This window comes from Perca fluviatilis, chromosome 6 (assembly GCF_010015445.1).
Source record: "Perca fluviatilis chromosome 6, GENO_Pfluv_1.0, whole genome shotgun sequence".
NCBI classification, from domain to species: Eukaryota; Metazoa; Chordata; class Actinopteri; order Perciformes; family Percidae; genus Perca; species Perca fluviatilis.
In genome coordinates this window covers 9969536-9991752 of record NC_053117.1, presented here as the reverse complement: position 1 = coordinate 9991752, position 22217 = coordinate 9969536, and the positions used below count along the sequence as shown (strand labels likewise).

The 22217-nt window shown below is 40.9% G+C and overlaps 1 protein-coding gene across 6 annotated transcripts in view; it reads right to left on the bottom strand.

Annotated features, from left to right (window-relative positions):
- Positions 1-10698: 10698 nt before the first annotated feature.
- LOC120560959 (golgin subfamily A member 7-like) overlaps positions 10699-22217 on the bottom strand; it is a 54006-nt gene continuing 42487 nt past the window's right edge. Inside the window, exons 4-7 of one of the 6 annotated variants that reach the window (XR_005639542.1) lie at positions 21848-21949; positions 20423-20470; positions 18333-18380; positions 10699-12398 (exon numbers count right to left, since the gene is read on the bottom strand). Coding sequence is in view for 3 of the 6 variants with exons in the window: in XM_039803877.1 (XP_039659811.1) it covers positions 20438-20470; positions 21848-21949 (135 nt within the window). In the remaining 3 variants the exon portion in view is untranslated. Of the gene's footprint in view, positions 12399-18332; positions 18381-20422; positions 20471-21847; positions 21950-22217 lie in introns of those variants that run through there. The other 5 variants (XR_005639543.1, XM_039803877.1, XM_039803878.1 and 2 more) reach the window with 5 other exon arrangements.

Genomic DNA, 22217 nt, shown 5'->3' with positions numbered 1-22217 from the left:
AAATTAGAAAAATTAGAAAAAATAGCTCCCAGGGATTAAAAAAGCTTTAATCCCTGGGAGCTATAGGTTAGCAGAATGGTCCACTCCATTAGCTGCTGTGTAAAAAAAAAAAAATCACAACTCTGTGGGCACAGTTTACAAAGCTGAGGGCACCGTTTCTTAACTTTGCACAGAGATTTGAAACGATTTGGAAACGCTCTTTATTTTCTCAGCTGACTGCTTCGTAGACGGTCACTTCCGTTGCCGCTCATTTCCGTTGTTACTTTTGTATTCGTGTTGTAGCTTTTGCATTTATGTTGTAGCTTTTGCATTTGTGTTGTGGCTTTTGTATTTGTGTTGTGGCTTTTGCATTCGTGTTGTAGCTTTTGCATTCGTGTTGTAGCTTTTGCATTTGTGTTGTGGCTTTTGTATTTGTGTTGTGGCTTTTGCATTCGTGTTGTAGCTTTTGCATTTGTGTTGTAGCTTTTGCATTTGTGTTGTAGCTTTTGCATTCGTGTTGTAGCTTTTATATTTGTGTTGTGGCTTTTGTATTTGTGTTGTGGCTTTTGCATTCGTGTTGTAGCTTTTGCATTCGTGTTGTAACTTTTGTATTTGTGTTGTGGCTTTTGTATTTGTGTTGTGGCTTTTGCATTCGTGTTGTGGCTTTTGCATTTGTGTTGTGGCTTTTGCATTCGTGTTGTAGCTTTTGTATTTGTGTTGTGGCTTTTGTATTTGTGTTGTGGCTTTTGCATTCGTGTTGTGACTTTTGCATTCGTGTTGTAGCTTTAGCATTCGTGTTGTGGCTTTTGTATTTGTGTTGTGGCTTTTGCATTTGTGTTGTAGCTTTTGCATTCGTGTTGTGGCTTTTGTATTTGTGTTGTGGCTTTTGTATTTGTGTTGTGGCTTTTGCATTCGTGTTGTAGCTTTTGCATTTGTGATGTAGCATTTGCATTCGTGTTGTAGCTTTTGTATTCGTGTTGTGGCTTTTATGTTTGTGTTAAACCGTCTCGGCCACCGTAAACTTGTACTGGAGTACAGTAATGTGCTCATTTAATTTCCACCACTGCCAGAGGCCTTTGTCTTACTACTTGATCTTTCTTCTCTATTGATTCCATTTTGTATCAGTTTAAGCAGTTATTTTCTTCAATACTTTACCAGAGCACTAGTGGAAGTACAAGCAGTACAAGTAGTAGTAGGACTGTTGCCCAGATTTTAGAAATACTGAAGTCATAAATCCAAGTAGCCTCTCTACTCCCGGATCATTTTAAAGAGACCTTAAAATCTGTTAAATAGTCTATTAATTTAGGATATTTTTCCACTGTTTGATTAATGCAACTGTTCTATTATATATACTGTATATTTTCTTTAAAAATGCCCATGCATTAAACAGTTTCAGAGTTTCAGAGTTTATCCATGTGAGGGTCTTGTGACTCTAAAAGTAGTATTTCTTTATTATTTTTAGCCTGAAAAGTGCTGAATAAAAAAAAAACCTTACAAACCTACTACGTGTGATCTTAAATTATAAAATGTAAACTGCACTTTAGGTCCCCAAATTCCCAGAAAAAAACAACAGCACAGTCCATGATTTTCTAAAGCACAATCTAACAAAAGACTAAAATGGTGCAGCACTGACCACTAGTGGCTCAAAACAAACATAGCTTCTGTAGAAGAAGTGAGTTACAGTAAACTGCATTTGTGACCCATTCATTTATTCTCAAAAGTCAAAAGCACTTATGTTCAAAAATGTCTGGTCTAAATTAAAGTTGCTGTGCCTTAGAGACATACTATATATGTATAATATGTATGTGTAATTCTGTATAGGTATTTTCACAGTAATCGACATGGGGGTGGGGTTCCTTATTATGAGTGCTTGTGTAAAATGGTTATATGTTAAAAAATAAATGAAAACTTAAATGACAAAAAAACACTTATCTTCTTCACTGTCATGGGGTACTGGAGCCTATCCCAGCATGCATTGCGGGAAAATAGGTTTCACCCTGTTACAGGGCTTTCAGAGAAATTTACACTCAAAGTCGTACCTACAGGTAGTCTAGATTTTCTAATCCACCAATACTGCATGTGTCTCCACTGTAAGAGGAAGACCCACACAGACATGGAGAGAAGATGCAGCTATGTGCCAAAGCTGCTTTACGAAAACAATAGGAGTGGTACAGCTTCATACCAAACAATCTTATGTTTCCCCATCTGCCACAGACAGATCTCATTTCAAAGCCCATGGGCAGAGGGGAGGGATGTTTACAGTAAAGTCCTATTATACTTTTTCTGCCATAGTACATCCAATAAACCATAAAGCCCATGAATTACAGTTGTCATAAGCACAGTCATTTAGAACTGAGACAGTAAGCTGCCCCAAATCTTTATGCGGTCTTTAAATTACAGCTGCTTTCTCTGTAGGAGAACACTAGCTGTGGATGTTGGAGTGAAGCCAGACATTTCTCTGTTTGGGCAATCTGTTGTACTGCAGTGTAAACTGAGCTGAATCCCAGAGTACGAGGACCTGTGTGGGGTGGGGATTCGCCCTAATGCTGCTGCTTCCCACAGAGATGTGAAGCCCGTCAGGCCCAGACAAATGTGCAGTGTCTCTTCTGTAACTGCAGCATTCACACAGAAAGGAAATATCTCTTGTGATTTCCAATGGCTCTAGTGTCCAAACTAATACATTTTTATTTTACAATGGCATTTTAAAAGGAAAATGATCTCCATCCACACAAGCCTTTTAGCAGCATTTAAGAATGAATCTGCATCCATACTAGCACGCTAGTGATGTTAGATACGCAAACAAATCTTTCTTTTTGAATGACTCTTAAAGAGGTATGAGGTAACTTGATCTGCAAGCGGGAGTGAATCCAAAACCTGTATATCTGCTTCTGTATGGTTCAATTTAATTACATTTTATATATAGTGTCAAATCCTAACACGAGTTATCTCAGGACACTTTACAAATAGAGTAGGTCTAGACCACACTATAATTTACAAAGAACCAACAATTTCCCCCCAAGAGCAAGCATTTGGTGCGACAGTGGCGAGGAGAAACTTCCTTTAAACAGGCAGAAACTTCAGCCATCTGCCGCTGCCGGTTGGGACACAGATTGACTGGGGTTGCAAATTAGCCAATTGGCTAGAAACCTTTTATGCAACACATCAACACATATTGTTATGGCTTTGATAACTATGTATGTAATAATGTGCACTGCATTGTCCCTGACAAATAAACTAATAAAAAAAAAAAAAAAAATTATGATTAAGAAATATGATTTGTAATAATTATAGCAGTTGTTATGGTAAACAGTGGCAATTATAGTAACAATAAAGATAATAGAACTATGATTAGAAATAGTATTAGCAGTGCAGGGCGTAGCAGGGCGTAGCAGGGCGTTGAGCAGGGCGTCAAGCAGGACCACTGCAGCAGCTGAAACCACGATTAAGGTGCCACCCCAATCCAAGGAAATCTGCGAGGCAAGAAAACATAAGGACTTTGGGGAATAAGCTCCCCGGAGCTAAATTAGTAACAAGCATTACTGGGACATGAATAGAGCCCTGCACGGGATTAAAATTTCGGCCCTAGCCCCGCCCTGGCCCGAGATGTCAGGCCAGAGCCCAACCCTTGACCGACAGCTTATTAGAATTTTCGGGCCAAGCCCGACTGTAGCCTGTGTTTTTTCTCTCCTCCAAATACACAGCCTATAGGCCATAGTTCAGTTTTGTTTATGATGGCATAGAGCTTATATCTTGTTTAGTTTCTTCATTAAGTTAATTTAAAAAAAATGTTTGAAAAAACATTTAGTTTGTCAAAGTAATGTTTTTATTTTTTAAAGTGATGACAGCGGCCGACAGTGAGTAGTTTGTTTGGTTGTTTGATCAATTTAACCTCTTAAATTAACACTTACAGTAAGATCCATAAATATATAATACTGTATAAAACACTTAAGGCATGTCAAAATGTTAGTTTAAACATTTATTAGCAGTAAAAAGACATTTTTGAATGAGGCTGCGGAAAAAAAAAACGCGGCGACAATCTAGACAGATAATAATAGCCTAAATTATATATAATACAAAAAAGGTGTAGGTTGTCTTACCTTACAGTTACAGTATGCATAAAGCACCATGCAGAAAGAGCAGAGCATCAACAGTGAAGGGTTTTAATCCCGTCCTACTCTCTTCGATTACCCTTCCAGCTGCGCTGAAGACACGCTCGCTGCTGCTGCTGCTGGCGGGGACAATGAACACCATGCGTGCCAGTCTTGACATTCGCAGTAGCGTGGTCCTGTTTCATTTCCACCAGCGCAGCACATCTCTTCCATCACCTTCCATGCTGGGATTGAGGCGCAGGTAAAGCTGGACTTCATCCGTGTCCTCCTGCTCCACAATATTTCCCCACTCTTCCTCAAAGTCAACCAGCGGTCTTTTCTTCTTCGCCTGCAGCAACAGATGAAGGCACAGCCGTGCCCGCTGCATGAATCGTAATTAGTATAATTATTAATTAGGTCAAGTTGCTATGAATAATTTGTGGCTTGGTGCAAATAAAGTATAATAATAATAATAATAATAATAATAATAATTAAAGCTGCAAGCAGCGATGACGGGCCCTCACTTCTTGCCCCAGGGGGTACTGGCAAATGCAACATCACATGTAGACCACACATTCTAAGTTTCATGTAAATCGGAATAACTTTTAAAGATACAACCGTTCATGTTTCGAAACCCACCTACAGGAAGTTGTTCCTCCATAACTTGCGCATCATGTTAGCTATCAAAATTCTTTTAGTCACGAGGGTCCACCGAGTCTATATCCAAGTTTTCGTGCAGATTGGACTCACGGCCTAGGAGGAGTTAGACAAATTAGGTTTCCCATATATCCTGATGTGGCTAATTACAAAAAAAATTCTAACAGCGCCATCTAATGGCCGATTCACTATAACTTTTGCATCGATGCTCATGCCCCTATGCGGAACATCTGTGTCATGTTTAGTGTCAATCAGAATAAATCTTGGTAAGATATGCAACTTCCTGTTTCGACAGCCCCCTACAGGAAGTTGGTGCTCTGTAACTTGTTAGCTATCAAAAATCTTTTGAGAACTTTTTGTCACGTGGGTCCACTGAGTCTATGTGTACATTTTTGTGCAGATGGGACTCATGCTCTAGGAGGAGTTAAAAAAAGTAGGTTTCACATAAAGCAAATTTGCTAAATTAATTAAAAAAATGACAACAGCGCCATCTAAAGGCCGATTATCACCATATTTTGCACACAGCCTCAGTAGCACATGAGGAACAACGGCACTAAGTTTTGTGTCCATTGGAATTGCCGTTGACAAGATACAACTGTTTCTGTTTCCACACACACCTACAGGAAGTTGGTCCTCCTTAACTTGTGCACTGTTAGCTATCAATATTCTTTTGATAAGTTTTTTTCATGAAGGTCCTCCGTGTCTACTTGCAAGTTTTCGTGCCGATCAGACTCACGTCCCAGGAGTAGTTAGACAGGAAGTTGCTATAACTTGCGCATTTTTTCAACTATCAAAATTCTCTGGATAACTTTTCCTCATGAGGGTCAACAGATACTGCCTGCAAAGATTCAAGAAGATTGAAATCACGGCCTAGGATGAGTTCGAAAGAATGTAAAACACCGGAAAAATGAATAATTAAAACTGGCCGCCTTCCGGTTGGGCGGAGCTAATGAAGGTAAATGGGAAATATGTCCGCAATTATTAGAGCATTATGTGTATTAAATCTGGTGATGATCGGAGCAACTATGTCCATGTTAAGGCCTTCTACGTCTTAGGGGGCGCTATGGAGCCCGCTTAGAGGTATGGCCCAAATCGCTGTACAGTCATGCAAAGCTCCCAGGTGTTTATGTGTGCGCCAATTTTTGTGAGTTTTCGTATATATTGAGGCCGTCAAAAATGTGCCCAAGTGCTAAATCCAATTAGGGGGCGCTATAGAGCAACCGTACCACTCCCAAGCCTAAATGTGTATTCAGATGAAAGATTTTAATATTCTGCAAATGGCTGCAAAACTTTGAGAGTTTTCGTGCATCCTAAAGTCCTCAAACATGTGTTCATAAAATGAAGATTTTTTTCACGAAAACCAATATTTCAGAAATTTTAGAATTTTGTAATTTTTTCTAAAAATAGCACGATGGAGTTCAAGATGAGACCTATGTTCCCTCAAAAGTTGGTATATTAACTTATTACTTTTGTCGTAATTAATGCGCACGTTAGGAGGCGCTATGGAGCCCCCTGGTAACGCCCGAGCCCAATTACTACAATACATTGCAATTTTCACCAGTTGTGACATGTGTGCAAATTTTTGTGAGTTTTCGTGCATACTAACCCCCTCAAAAATGCAAAAAGGACTCGGAAAAATAATAATAATCTGACGAAAAACAATAGGTTCCTTCGCACTTTCAGTGCAAGGCACCGTTGGGGCAAGGCACCGTTGGGGCCTTGCACTTTCTTGCTCGGGCCCTAATAATAATAATAGGCCTAGCCTAATAATACATGTAGGCTAAGAAAATCTCACTGGCTGATTCAGCCTCTTGTGTCGCCGCCGGGCCTTCCTCTCTGAAACAACGTCTCGCCAGCTGTTGGATGTCATCCCTCTCGGTGTCAGTGAACATCCTCAATTGCTAAACTTCGGCCATAAGAACATGGCCAGTTTGTGGAGTGGTTGGATGTTGACCTCTTTTTTGTGTCCAAAACATCTGGCTGGCAATGGCGTTTCAGTCTGTTGCCAGGGCACAACCAGGTTCATTGTTGGGTATTTTATCCCCTTCCAACTCCCTTTGTGCATCGCAGAAATTGCACCAGGAAGGCCAGCACATCTGGAGACACATCATGCAGTCTCGGGCTCTCGCCACGGCTCTAAAGCAACTCCTGTAACTCAGCGTAAACTGACTCAATAGACACCAGCGTGAGAAACACTGTGCTGTACCGTGTTTCTGGAACCTGTTTGACCCTTTTTGACAACTGGCTTTTCAGATCTGACCGCTTTACATATCGAACTAAAGCTTTGGCGGCCTGCAGGATCTCCGCTACTTCTAAGGGTTATTTCTGCGAGCTCATCTGGGTTCAAGGTATGCCAGAAGACATTGTTGTAAACATGGTCTTTGGTCATGGTTACTTTTAAAAAGTAGTGTTTGCTCGTTACTCGTTACTTCTTAAAAAAGTAATCCTTTACTTTACTTAGTTACCCCCTAACTTTTTACTTTACTTTTACGTTACTTTTAAAAGCAGTTGTCTCTGGCAGAGACTGAAGTTATTTATACAACAGCTATCTTTGACCATAAAGCCAATCTGTGGTTTATCAGTGAAGTGTCTGAACTAGGCTACACTGCAGGTTCTCTACTCACAGAGGGACGGCTGATTTATTATGAACGAGTCCAGCGCGGGTTGAATGCACATCAGCAGGCTCATCGGCGTTACACGGTGTTAATGTGTAATGGCCATATCTACTTGTAGTACTGGTCGCGCAGCCAGGACGGTCCATGCATTGTCATAGACACATGCAGCCTCTTTTCTGGAAGTCCTTGCATGCCGTGCGACCGACACAAGTCCACAGCGGTCCGCTGCGTGTAGCCTAGCCTATGTATGAGCCCATCTCCACCGCATCTATCTGTGAGGTCATCAGCTTTGTGTCTGCCTGACATGCTCTGTTTGTAGTACAGTCCTCAGCGATTTAGTGGCATGTGTCACATAGCTCTCCGCTCAGAGCGCCGTCCAGTAAAAAGCCACGAAGCTAAAAACGCTCTCAAAAGTTAGCTAGCGTTGGCGGCAGCATTGCTCCGCTACTACCACCCTCTGTCACGTCCCGTGTGGAGCTTGTGAGCGCGCAGCTGAGAAAGCAGTGTCGCTGTCAAATCTGTCCCTGGGAAAAGTAACGTTGCGCCGAATTGAAAAAGGAAGTACGGCTCGTTACCAAATTTTCAGTAGTAATGCGTTACTTTACTTTTTCCCGAAAAAAAGTAGTTACGTTACAAAGTAACGCGTTACTTTTTAAAATCTACTTTTTTCGTACAGTAACGTAAATACTTTTTAACGCGTTACACCCAATACTGGTCTTGACAGTCCAGGCGCCGGTATGAGCGGCAACAATATTAGCCCCCTGATCTGTTACCCAGACCACATTGTTCATTACTGATGCCTCAAACCAAGCACAGAGACTAATTGCTGCTGCAAGTCTTTACGGATGTTTTCTCCTGTTTTGGCCTCGTTTGGGAAGCTTGTTGTGGTGACTGAGTACTCTGCTTTTCATGTCATACAGTAGTGTGACATAATGGCATGTAATTGACATGTAGCTAATATTTCTGTAACCATGTATCCACATGTCAGTTGTCACAATACAGGAGAAATATGATTTATTTTCTTAGTTCTTGTCAGTATAAACACACTTCTGCATTCTGGATCAACTGGAAAGTCTTAAGGGACTTACTGTATTTGAGCAACCTGATAATAAGGAATTACAGTAGTCCAGCCTCGAAGTAACAAATGCATGGACTAGTTTTTCTTCATCAAAATTAGGCATATGCTGATATGCTTAATTTTGGCAATGTTACGCAGGTAAAAAAAAAAAGGCAGTTCTTGAGATTTGTTATAAGTGGGTATTAAAGGATATACTGCATCCTAAGCAAAAATAACCCTTCGAGCGCCCCCCCCCCAAAAAAAAACAAAAAAAACAAAAAACACAATTGCAAAATTTTGCAGAATTACTATATTATAGTGTATATTATTTTAAGTTTTGATAACTTATACTGTCATATTTTGTGCAGAATTGTGTTCATTGTCTTTTGAAAATGTTGGAGGTGGAGTTTGTGCACCTTAAAAAGTGAGTTTCCTGTTGTAATTGCAATAGTTAAATAACTTGATTCTCAAGTGTGTTTTTCAAATGTTCTAATGAAGGATTTGTGCAAATATAGAGAAATATAATTTTCTCTTTCATTTATGTTGTTATATGTGCCAAAAATACAATCAGATATATAAAAAAATGTAACAAGAGCAGAGAGCAACAATAATATAAAATATTAAGAATAATATGAAAACAAAATATAGAATAAATATTCTAAATAGCACAAATCCTTCATAACACAAATGTGAAAATACACTAAAGAGAATCTAATAATTACACTATTGCACTAAGAACAGAAAACACAAACTAAAACTAAAACCTGACCTTTCTGGCCTTCCTTGATACAAAATCATCAATGATGTTATCGTATGAAATCTGCTCCCCTATTGAATGATTGATACTGATGAACCTGAACCGTTCCTGGTTTCTCAGGTACCTCAGGAACCTCAGGTATGACTTGATCAACTTTAGTTTTGAAAAGCTCCTCTCTGCTTGAGCTACAGTGACTGGCAGAGTAAGTGCAATCCTGAGAGCAGTCCAAAAGTTGGGGTAGATCTCCGATAGATCCTTATCATCCCCCGTTCCCCCCTTGTCCGAACCGTTCCATTTGGGAGACCAAGCAACATAGGCGCCTCCTTGGTGCTCACGGGCGCACGCCCTTTAAAAAAAAAAGTTGTCAAAAAATGTTTGCATTTCAGATGGCCGACACGAACACACACACCTATCAACTCGATAATAAAGCCATAAAGTAGGCTCTTTCAACTCAGGATAGGATTGGAGATGAAAAGTTTAACTGACACATAACCGCAATCAGCTTCGTGGGTGCTCAGTATTAGCACCACGGTATTGGCGCCTATGCCCAGCAACGTTCGACCCAGAGGTGAACTGTCCCCCCCTCCCCTTTCCCCTTCTCACAGATTCTCTGTGCAGTGTGCACAGTAGGCTACCTTCTCAGCAAGCAGGGGCGCCAATTTGCCAATTCCCCAATTCCCCACACGGTGAAATGATAGATAATACAGTAGAAAACTGCTTCAAGGATTTTTTTTTGTGCTAGTGGCAGTGCCCATGTGTCATGAAAAAATGCCGCCCCGGGCAGCTGCCCGCTGCACCCGTGCCAAAAAACGCTACTGACTCAGAGAGTTCTGACAGTAGTGCTGGAGGCCAGTGCAATGCCATCCAGCTATATCTTTAGATAATGAGCTCTGGAGGTGTTTAGGGCCCAGTACAATAACTTGAGTTTACATCAGGAAATTGTGGGTCATCCAGGATTTTATGTCCATAATGCATAGTGTCACATTCTCATTAGGGGCTGAGCCCCCCTAAAGGTCTGATCCTAGAATCGCCCATGGTATAGAAGACCAAAAATCCACGTGGACTTTCACCCAGGAGACCAGGGTTCATGTCCTGTTCTTGAAATGTACATTTTGTAACCCCACCCATGATCTTTTCCTAAACCTGTCTCGTTCTTGTGCCACATGTCAGTTAAACGTACGTCCCGACCCCGAGCGTCAAAAAGTTATGCCAAGAGTCCCGACCAAGCTCGTCTAAATATGACGCTAAGGGAGACTACTGGGAGTGAGAATGTGTTGGAGCTGAAGGATGGTCTCCGAATAACACCTCATCTGGTGAATTCAGGATAGCTTTCTTGCTACCTAACTGTTAGAGAAAACACAAAATATTGCCTTCAAAAGAAAATCAATTTAAAATGAAGCCCTGTTCAGCTCTCAGTTCTTAACTTCTTGTCTCTAAATCATAGCAAGCACCAGTGTGTCTTGTTGCAAGCGTGCATGTGTCAAAATCTGAAATGTGTGAAATTTAACTCTTGACACCAACATAACACCAGAAGGCAGCATGGTGTAAAATATGTACACATTTTATTTGTTAGCATACAAGTTTAGATTAATAAAACATTGGATTTCAACAGAAAAAAAAAATAGAAAACTCCAGATAAATAAAGTATGAGCTAAATCAAAACTCATTCATGAAATATTATTTACATACTTAGAAATCAAGATAATTGATCCATAGCTATGGCATTCAGAAATATATACTTGTACATGTAGTTATTTCATAATTTAACATTACCAGTCATACGTACTACAGTATATTCAACCTTTGTTAGGGTTACATACATATCATAATCTTAGGTTTTAGATGCTTGTTAGCAACAGGGGACAAAGCCAAGATCTGACTGACATGAGTTCACAGTTAAGGTCTGGTCACACTGAACACACAAACTGGTGCGGTAAAATGTTTCTGTTGCGTCTTTACAAAGTATTTGGTTCTAAAGCTTGGTGACCGTACTCACAGGGCTAGCTGGGGAAATGCTGTAGCTGGCAAGCTAACTGCTAAATCTGGTGCTAGCCCAGCCAGCTGGAAATATTCCCTCTATTGTTCTGTTTATACCCCCCCCCTGATCACTAGTTTACACCATTTCAATCAATAAAAAAAGTTATTAAAGAGGGAAAAAAGCTCTTAGAGCTAACAAGCTTGTTAGCTTAGCACTGTTGCCAACAGGAGAATTGGTACAGTCAAGGAAGCTGGCTGTTGGTCAAAAATGCAAATTTGAAGGTCAAATTCACAAACGTTAAACTTGACGCAAAACATTTTAACTGAGTTTCTTTAGCCCCCATGAGCAAATTCACTTGTAGTCATTGGAATTAATTGAAATCTCTGTTTTAAGTCCTGGTGTAAGCAGCACCTTAGACTTTAACAAAGGAAACATTCAAAACCATTACAGGCACTGTCAACTAACAAGAGCACTTTTAATACTTCGGTCAAAGGCAATCTCACAAAATATGAATATATGCTTATTAGACATGAGCCAAAGCTCAACAGTAGTCAAACACTATGCATAGCACAGTTTATAAAAAAGAAAAAAATTGACAATATCAAAAAATCAAAGATATACATTAAGGTCAGAATCTGTGACATTTGACAGGAATGTTTGGATCCTGACAAAGTTCAGTGTTGTCAGTTAACTATAAGGTAAAATGCTACAAAGTAAACATGCAGGGAAGATGATAAACTACCAAGCATCCTTGCAAGAATACATGAATAAGAATAAAGCCAACAAACTGTGGGGTGCTGGATGTGAAACAAATCACACTAATAACCAGAGTTCAGTTTCTTGATTACATAAAAGCCTCAGTTCAGCCAAGACAATCAATTAAAGCATGTGTGTGGATGAGTTCCATAGTCCTTCATAAAAAAATACCCTGTCTGTTTATTATTCAAAAAGGAGGGTCCAAAAACCAAATATACAAAAGTTCATAAAGTTGTTTTTAGTCCAAGATAAAGGATAATTACTCATGGTTTAAAGAATGCCAATACAATGTGTAAGTGAGTTTGTTTTCTCCAACCAAATACAAGGATATACAGTAACAAGCCCTTAATTAATGCATGGGGAAAAGATATTCTGAACATGCACATGATTAGCAGAAAGAGATAGATTGTAGAGACGCAGTATTAAAAGGTGCAGGTCTGGGGGTCCTCAGGGAGCTGGCCACTGGTGCTGGGCTGCTGCAGACTTGTACCTCTGCTCAGCCAAACAGCTGCTACAGAAACAGAAAGATTAATAGGGGCCATTAGAACTTAGGCAGAGACACACTTGAACTGACAATTCTATGTTCATCTCTTACTCATTAGCTGCTTTTCATCTCATACTTTCAGTGATTATCTTTTAACACTTCAACAGTTTTGAGAGCTCTTTCACTTCGCCAAAAACTTCAACCTTCAAATGACACATTAACTGCTTTCATCACCAACACGCTACCTCGATTCCTGTCAATGCTTCACAGACACTCCAAATCATTTCAGTGCTTCAACTATAAGTCATTAGCCTGGGTAAACCCTCGAAGAACTTCCGGCAAATTTGAGATTTGCTCTGCAAGTCTGGCGAAGAGCCCATTCAAAACCATTTCCAATTTCCCCAAAATCTAAGGTGCTGCTTACACCAGGCACTAATCACAACCGCTGAGGCGGGCTTTACACCAATCACAACCGTTGAGGCGGGCTTTACGCGACGACAATAGCGCAGCGACGGCGAGCAGCTTTTTGTTTACATTGCACATGACGGCTACCGAAGCGCAGCGTCACCCGGATCGTTGGTCTGATTAGTTGGACTGTCAATGAACCTTTCCAAGACCCACTCTCAGTTACAACTGAGAAGGGTCTGGTGTCAACCAGGCTAATAAGTCATCACTTGCATGGCCAAAACCGAATGAACAAATGACCCCTCAACTCCCTGACACTTATGTGTACAATACAATTAATTAGTCAGAATTTACCTAATAGGACTAGAAAAAACAAGTGTGGATTAGAGGTCTGTATTCACATTATTGTGATAATGTTAGCTGAGACGAGGTCGCAGTATTATGAGCATTAATGTTCGGAGCCATAGCTCCGAACATTAATGTTAATGCAACATTAATTAATGATACCACTTTTTTTTTTTACATTTTCATCTACAGGAACTTTTTTATTTGGTGTATTTTAGCGATCCACTGAACATAAACTGCCTCTGCCTTAACTGACAGTGATAGTTATTGAGGATTTGGTGAAATTCACAGATCCGTTTGCTGGCTTACCACAAGCCGAGCACTCCTTGAGTTGGCCTGCCTTACACAACTATTTAAAAAAACTCTCAAACTCTTTCACACATCTATTGCAAAACACTGCATTTGATGCTTTGTTTGTTAAAACAAGCAAAGATGCTGAGAGCATTTGTCTTTGGTCTTAATATCAAAAGCATGTATAGTTCTGTCAGGTATTCATAAAGAATGTGTAAATATATGTTGACCAAAGAAAATAGTCTCAGAATGCTTATGTAAAAAAGGGGGCAACCTCTAGCTCACCCAGTAGAGTGTGCGCCCCATGTAGGCTGAGTCCTTGGCAGCGGCCCGGGTTCAAATCCGACCCGCAACCCTTTGCTACATTTCGTCCCTCCTCCCTCTCCCCTTTCCCATCTTCAAGCTATTCTGAAGATTAAAGGCCATAAAAAGCCCCAAAAAAAATCTTTTAAAAAAAAAATGTAAAAAAGAAAAAAAGGGACAAAAGTTGTAAAAAAAAAAGAGCCAAGTGCCCTCTCTTTTCATTTTTTATACTTTTAAATTTGTATTCTTTCTTTATCACATTACTTTTTCCTTATAGAAGTCTAAGTTTCCAATTTGGATATCAACACTGGAGTGCAGTGGATTTATATAAGAAAAATAAAATAAAGCCTTTTTAAAAATACATATTCTTGGTAGGTGAGAATTCTTTTTAAATTTACAGACAATGGAAAAAAACAGCAAACACCATTTGTGCATTTGCCATGTCCAACATTCCCCGCTGACAATAAATGCTCTCATGTGTGCCGCCTGATTTAAAGATTTTTTTTTGGCATGCCGTGGCGAGGCAGCAAGTTTGGACGCAGCGCCAAATGACACCTTATCAGTAGCAGAATGTCTTTTGGACGAGATGCCAGGACACCGACTTGGCGCCATCTGCCTCTGAATGAATGCTCAGTCCGGAGCTGTGCAGGCCAAGTCTGGTTTTCCTACAGTGCAGTCATCCCACTAGAGTCCTATCCATCATGCTGTTCAGCCTTTCACCTGGGAGGCTCCCAGCCAAACTTAAAACGCTGCTTTAAGCCAGCTAGGCTTTCAGCCATAATGGTGAGGGAGAGAGGACAGCTTTATAGATACGTGATGATGATAAAAAAACAAACAAAAAAAAACAAGTACAACGCTCAGTTTAATTGTCTATCAGTGTCTTCAAAGCTCTCCAAATCATGGGACACATAAAACTGCACTGATCAATGTTCTCTATTCAATTGTATATATACGTCTCAGGGTTTCCGCTATATAAATTTAGCAGCGGCGCACCTCCGCTCCTTAAGCCGTTGATGAAAAGTCATAAAGTCGTTATTACACGACTCTGCAGAGCCATTTGCTCTACTGGACTCAAGCAAACAGTCATCCACTCTCTCTCGCTCTCTCTCTCTCTCTCTCTCCCCTTTCAGGGAGAGCAACTGGAACAGTGGCAGGACATCATCACTCGTGAAGTCATGGCAACCAAATAAACAACAGCGCAAGTATAGCAGTTTCTCAGGCAGAGTGATAAACAGAGATGAAAGCCTCGACATGAAAAGCGCACTCACGGACACGGGTCCCGTGAAATATGACAGCTATAGTATATTGGAAAATAGTGTTATGGACACTGAATTCAATGAATTTACTGTTTATCAGACCCCAGATGAGAGAAGAAGCTAACGTTAGCAAACGCTGTGGTCCCTCTGACGCCCCGCTGCAGGAGACGCTGTATTCTTCCGACAGGCTTGTGTTAACGTTACCGTTTAAAACTTTTCCCAGGTTAGTCAGGGTGCATATCGCTCAAAACCAAAATAACATGTTTTGTTGCTAAACTGTGTGTAAAATGTGTCCCCTTTCAGGTGACGGTATCCTAGGGTACCATCTATTTGCTGGATTTTTCTGTAGGTAACAGTAGTTAACGTTAGCAAATAAGACCACTGACGGCGACGTTTTTGTTCATATTTTGGCATACGTTTAGTAATGACAGTAGTAGTGGTCATAGTGAGTGGAAATGTCATGTGAGATGCACATTGCAAAATGTGTTATGTATCTGGAATTGTTCATTAGCTGTGTGTGATATCTGTAAAGCTAGGACTCACAGTAGTAACATTACGCTGAAACAGATCCAAAATATCTATGAGACACTGCCAAAGGACAGAAGGGACACATACATTATATCCTGGAATGTAATTGTCAGACATATGATGCTTTTGAGAAACGATTGCAAATAAAGCAAACTGTTGCTAAAAAGGAACTATACCCTGTTTTCACTTAGCTAGGTAACGTTACTGTTGGCACTCGAATCACAGGTTTGAGTCATGGATCGGATACATTTTCGGATCAGCACAAAAAAGGGCGGGGGGGATTTGAATTATTTAAAAAAATGTAATAACTTAAATAATTACTTCTTTCACCAGTAAATTGCTGTTAAATGTAAATGGACTGTTTTTATATAGTGCTTTTCTAGTCTTAACGACTACTCAAAGCGCTTTAACATAGTACAGGAACCATTCACCATTCACACACATTCATACATGTGGCCGAGGCTGCCATGCAAGGTGCCACCTGCTCATCAGGTAAACATTCACACACATTTACACTCTGATGGCGCACAAAAGACAAAAACAGATGAGAAAAGGGTATTTTACAATAACTTTGAATGCACCACGAGGTTTGCCAGTTTACCAGTAAACTCAACATTTAGTCCCGTCTGTGTTGTTTTTCCGACCAGAGCAGTGACCAGTGCTTTGTGTCTTTTAGCTCATAGCTTTAGCGGCAGACGGTCGTATGTGCCGGTGCCGTTTAGCTGTCAGCATTTTAACCGCGTTTAATCCGGTTACTACTGTAGCTAATGGTAGGCTAACGTTACCTGCTGCCAAGTGTAACGTGATATCAGTGTTTACTAGCGTGACATGCAAGGATGCTTCTGTAGCATCTAACGTCTGTTTCGGAGCATCAGAGGGCAGCGCAGACATTTATGTGGCACTGTAATGAGGCACCGAAATCCACATTGCTATTCCGTCCGGTAGATACCGGGTACCGGTGCCATATTAGCACCGGATATTAAAATGCGCCGTTAACGACAACAGAAAATTGCTTTTCCTGTATCTTTTATACGGCAAGCGCGTGTGCAGCGGTTACACAACAGCTGAAATGTTGTGTTGCGCACGAACGTAGTGTTCTAACTTTACAGAGACAACCAAACAAAATATTGACTTCTTTTGAAATAAGAATTTCCAGTTTTGGTTTGTTTTTAAATGCCAAGGGCAACCAGGCAACAGTTACGGTCGAGCCCTGTATTGTTACTAAAAGCGACCATTTTTGCATAACCACATTCATGATCCATTTTTGTATATAAAAAAATATTGATTATATTATAATAAAACACACTACTGAATAGGTATCCTTATAGTAAAGACAGTTTTCATTGCAGATTTTACAGACGTGAAGATGGTGAACTGGCAAAATAGGAAACCGTATCAAATTGTGACAGAGCATAATGACGATTTAATGGCCGGTATGAGTTTTAATAAAAGGTTGATGTTGGTTTGATATGCCTGTGTATCAGTCTAAGCCTCCAGGAGACAGAGGATAAGAGACCCTGGCAAGATTAAAAAAATAAATAAAAATGGCTTTAACACTGGGAATGATGGATATACTGTGTGTGTGCTCAGTCTGCTTGCTGGCTGTGGTTTATCCTGTCTTTGACCAAGGCAAAGCTCCAACTCACTCTTCTCTCAACAGCTACTTATAAAAGTCCTGGGTTTACATTCCTCAATAGGACATGTTTATGTATCGAGAAGCTCAGCAGGAATTTCAAATGAGAAGATGAATTACTGTATGCTTCTGTACGGTAATAGGGCCATGGTTTATCCATCCACAGGGGTCTATGGTCTCAAAAATGTTGCCAAACACAACATTCCCCATAGGTAAAATATTTATGTGGTATGTCTTACTCTGCCTGATTGTACAGTGCAGACTGGGCCCTGTCCATTGTCCATATACAAAGTACTTTTCAGTAAGATTTGGGCCCAGCACATCCTAGGACGACACTATGAAAATTAACTTCCCAGCCTTTTTCAGTACACGAGGAAAAGAAGGGATTACTGCGACAGAGATTGAAACAATTTATGGGATATGTTGAGGCAAAAACCGTGAGGCGTCTGCAGATATATAAAAGCCATCTGTGGCTGATAATCAGTCTCAGAATGTCTTAGCATTCAAACAACACAGTGCGTTGCAGGATGGTACCTAACTACTATGGAATGATAACTGTTGAGGGATGCTCTATAATAAATCAAATTGTACAACAGGGTAAATAAGGAAGCAAATATTTTCTTTGTTGGAAAACATTTCCCAGATAATTTCTCCTTTCAAATCCATGACTCACCCTCATATTTCAAATAATTTCTGGATACTGTCTGTACAACTTGGCCTTAATAACCTCTCATTTCCGGTGTAATAAAAGCAAGACACATGAAAAAAATAAATAAAAAAAGAGTGCAAACAGAGCATTAATGTTTTGCCTTTATACTGGCAGTTGAGAAATTCTATATGAAGGTGACATTGATAAGCAAAGATAAAAGAAAACTTCCAACAATTGTGACCAAGCAGGAATAGCTGCCAGTACACTGCTGCTGTGAACAGACAGCAGTAGTGTTTCAAATCAAAGTGTTTTCTTTTCTGAGAGATGGACAGCTACAAAATGGGATGCGTGTCATACCCAACGGGGTAAGCCTCTCTCCACAACGCGTACCTCCATTTTGATGCTAACAAGCCATTACCCGCCGTTAGCATCCCATTGACTGGCATTCATTTTGACGTCACTTTGACAGCGAATAACTGTACATCTGAAGAGTTTAAAGACTTTATTTTATCCATTGTAAAGAAACAACAATGTATAAAAGGCTCCATTACCTTGTATCTCTGGTACACATAGTGAGTCCTCTTTTATTACTGCTCGATCTGAAATGAAGACAGATTCAGCAACTGCATGGCCCATTTCTCGCTTAAAATGTTTTCAGAAACACGTTTTGTAAAATACTTGGTCGTATTCTGAACAAGCCGCCATTATGGTCGGGGAGAAGCTAGACCCAAGTGACGCGTTCGTCCAATTAGATGCTAGTTTTCATTTTTTGGGCGACAATACAGATTAGTGCCGCTTGCTGTTATGGAGACGTATTACGTTGCCCGCACGTGCAGAACGCACGCTCAAGTCGGCATCGCTTCGATCGCACTTTTTTGACCAACTCGGGGAGACTGATCTAGAGCTGAAGATCTTTGCCCGAACCCGACGGGACCCGGTCAGGTTCGGTCTTAATTTCTATTATTTTACACGGGCTCGGGCCGGGCTCGGGCTTGCGCTTCGGGTTGCATGGTAAATGAGCGGTCCGGTGATGCGTTTCAGTTAGCGTGAAAATGGATCCTGAGGAGGTGAAACGTTAGTCGTGAATAAATGATGTTAAAACAGGTATAAATGACTAATTCTTTTACGAAAGACAAAGGAGCTGTGTGCGTGCGCCGCAGTCTCTTTTTTTTCTTTCTCTCCCTTTTCCGTCGAGTGGTGCGTGTGCCCGCTCGTGGTGTGAAGCGCGTGTCCGTGCTATTCTCCGACACTCTGACTGCTGATAGACGGCCTTTTGTACAGTTGGGCTGTAAACGGGTTCGGGCTTTTAAAAAGCTGTCAATCAAAATGTACTTGTCGGGCTCGGGCCAAACTCTGTCGGGCTCGGGCCTTTTCGGGACGTAATTTTAAGGCCCGATTAAAGCTCTAGACTGATCAGAGCCTTAAGGCGCCGACACACCAACCCGATTATCGGCCATCGGACAGTCTGGCGAGGTCAGTGACCGGTAATGCTAACGGAGGTGTAATGCTAACGGAGGTGTAACGTTACGAATGGCCGCTGTTGTGACTCGGGTGCCTGGGTCTGTTTCCCGACGATTCAGTAAACTGCTGTTAGCGTCCTTGCTGACCGGGTTTGGATTGCTGTAATGATAGTGGCTGGCTACTAGCTGGCTGGGGGCTGACTGTGGATGTGTCCCCGGGGCTTTTGTCATCTCTCATCCTGACTGAAACCTTGCAGCACCGAGATAATGAGGCAGACAGACAGGGGTGTGCTAGCTGGCTAAATTACCGTTAGATTAGTCATCTCTGTACAGTTAACGTTCTTGATGAATTCATGGGCTAGCCCACAGTTGTTAAACATGGTCAAAACAATCATACTAAAAATAACTGATCGTGTTGAACGATGTCGTAATCTTATGTTAGCCACCAAGAATTAGCTAACGTTATAGACCAAGCATTAGCTACTTGTCAACAGCACCTTTACAGTAGGCACGAAGCATTTTTCCTCTTCAGTCCCCCTACAGGTTGGAAGCGGAATTGTCCATTACTGTTACCGTTACCATTATTCTTATGTCTCATTCAAACAAGTTAATAAACCACTGAAACGATTTTGGAAACATTATTTTAAGATACAAAAAAATCTTGGTGTTGGATCGATCAATATTGAAATCAATCATTATCAATAAATAAGGTCTCTGTTGTATTACTGTGTTGCAAAGTGGCATGTAATCAATGACAAAACGATGCCATGTGGAAGAAAAAAAGTATTACGTTTACTGAGTATAACCCCCGTCCATCCCCTGTGAATCCATTCAGCGGCTCAAGCCCTCCAGCCACACTTCCCCCACAGGTGCCGGGGCCTCGTCACTGCCCACACCAGAGTCCTCCCTCCCCCCCTTCACAATGGAGGTGTGAATCTTCACTGATCTCCCGATTCGATTACGATTATCATGTCAGCGATTCAATTCGATATCTCGATGCATCACAATGCGTCAAATACATTTTTCTATTAAAGCCATGTAGGATATTTAATTCATAGCTGTTCATAGCTTCAAAAACAAAACATTCTGCAGTGCTCTAATACTAAATAAATTGGATACATAAAACTACAGCACTGAGCAAATTGCACTTCCTGAAATGGAATATTAATTATAAGACTCACCATGGCAGCTTTTATCTAGCTTCTGTCTTCAAAGATAGTAACTTCGATCTTAATAGGATTCAGTCAAGGAAAAGCATTTGAAGCAAGGTTGGATTAATTTTACATTCAATTAAACACAACTGATATATTATCTTCACTCTTGACATAAGGAAATATAAACTGCAGCTATTGTGCGTATTTTCCCATTTATCAACAGAGAATGAAACTGTTTTTGGACAGGTTTGTGGAAACAGCGTCTCGCCTTCAAGCCTCTCCGTGACCCTCTTCCCATGGTAGTAGCTGACTGACAGACTAGATTCTTGGCATGATTTTCTTAAAAAGGAAAATCTGAGTTTCTCTTTAAGATAAGGAGGACGGACTAGCCATCTTGTAATTTTGGAGCCAGAGTCTGCGCAGTAGTGATTGGATGTTGGAGCTGCCTAATCGAAGACCCGCCCATACACCCGCCGGTCAATCACAGCTGTCAGTCAAATAACTAATTTAAACCACAATTATTAGAAAGAGTACCCCTTGAACAAACATCTGTGGTATAAGAACTACTTAAAATGAAAGAAACCATCTTTGGGTTAAATTTATTTAAGGTGTACTTTGATTATTTAGTTTGGCCCATCCCCCAACCCGCTAACATGGTGGGGGCAGGATTTATGACCTAAACTGCAGCCAGCCACCAGGGGGCGATGAAGATGTTTTGGCTGCTCTTATGCAAGTCTATTCATCAACCCCTGAGTTCAGCGGAGACATTCCTGTCAATCTCCCAATGCTCCCGTGGCCAAAGTCAGCACAGGAGCCCGACAGCGTCGGAGAAAGAATCCAGATCACTGCCACTGCTACAGAATCATAGGCGAGAGAATCTCCCATTGCTGCCCAGTGACAATTAATTGGGATGTTGAGTCTCTCTCACACGCATGCACACGCAGATCTGATGCAGATGCTCTGGTGTTTTTACAGGCTATCCCTACATAGCGTTGGATTTCCTGTAAAATGCCCGGACTGCTGCTTTCCATCTTCATCCAGCAGTTACAGGGAAAGATGTGGTAGGGGCAGAAGGCCTATAAATCACTGCATCTATTACATCATTGTGAAAGCTCCTTGTTCTACTTAAAGCTGTGGTGTGATTACATTCACATTTCCTGATCTCAGGGTATGTTTAACAAGTTAAAGTTACCCAAAATATTTAATGCATCATTCCTCTTTCCTAAACATTTTTCATTATAAAAAATATTGTGGCTTTGACCCTTGACTGTGTTTCTAATTTGTTTTTAAGGTTGGCAATCTGAGTTTGAGTCAGACAAATGCCTCAAAATTAATCTATTCATTGTTCCCAGTTTAATTGTAAGCAGTTGAGGATGAGGAAAATTCCAGCGGAGCGAAGAGAACAGACAGTATTTCCTGGCTACAGCACTACGACACTGAAGGGTAGGATACAACTCGCAGGCCTCTCTCGATGGGATCGGTGAGCAGGAGGCCTCGTGGTGCGTAGATCTTATCATTCTGCTCCTGAATGTACTTTGCAATCTTCTTCAAAACCTACAAAAAGGCACAGCAATCACAGTTTCAGATTTGGGTGTCAAACCACAGTGTAACAGAGTCTCACCCACCGTTAAAAGTAATTAGTTCAGACACCTGCTTTTACCATGTCGAAACTCAGTGCATCAGTCTTGCCACACTGCGTTCTTTTTAAGAGGTTGTGTCAGTGCTTAATTATTAAATCCATTCCGCTTGCTTATTGAGAGAATGGCCAAATCAATGAAACTCCGTTCCACATTTTCACTGCTACTTAGCACCCAGCCAGCAT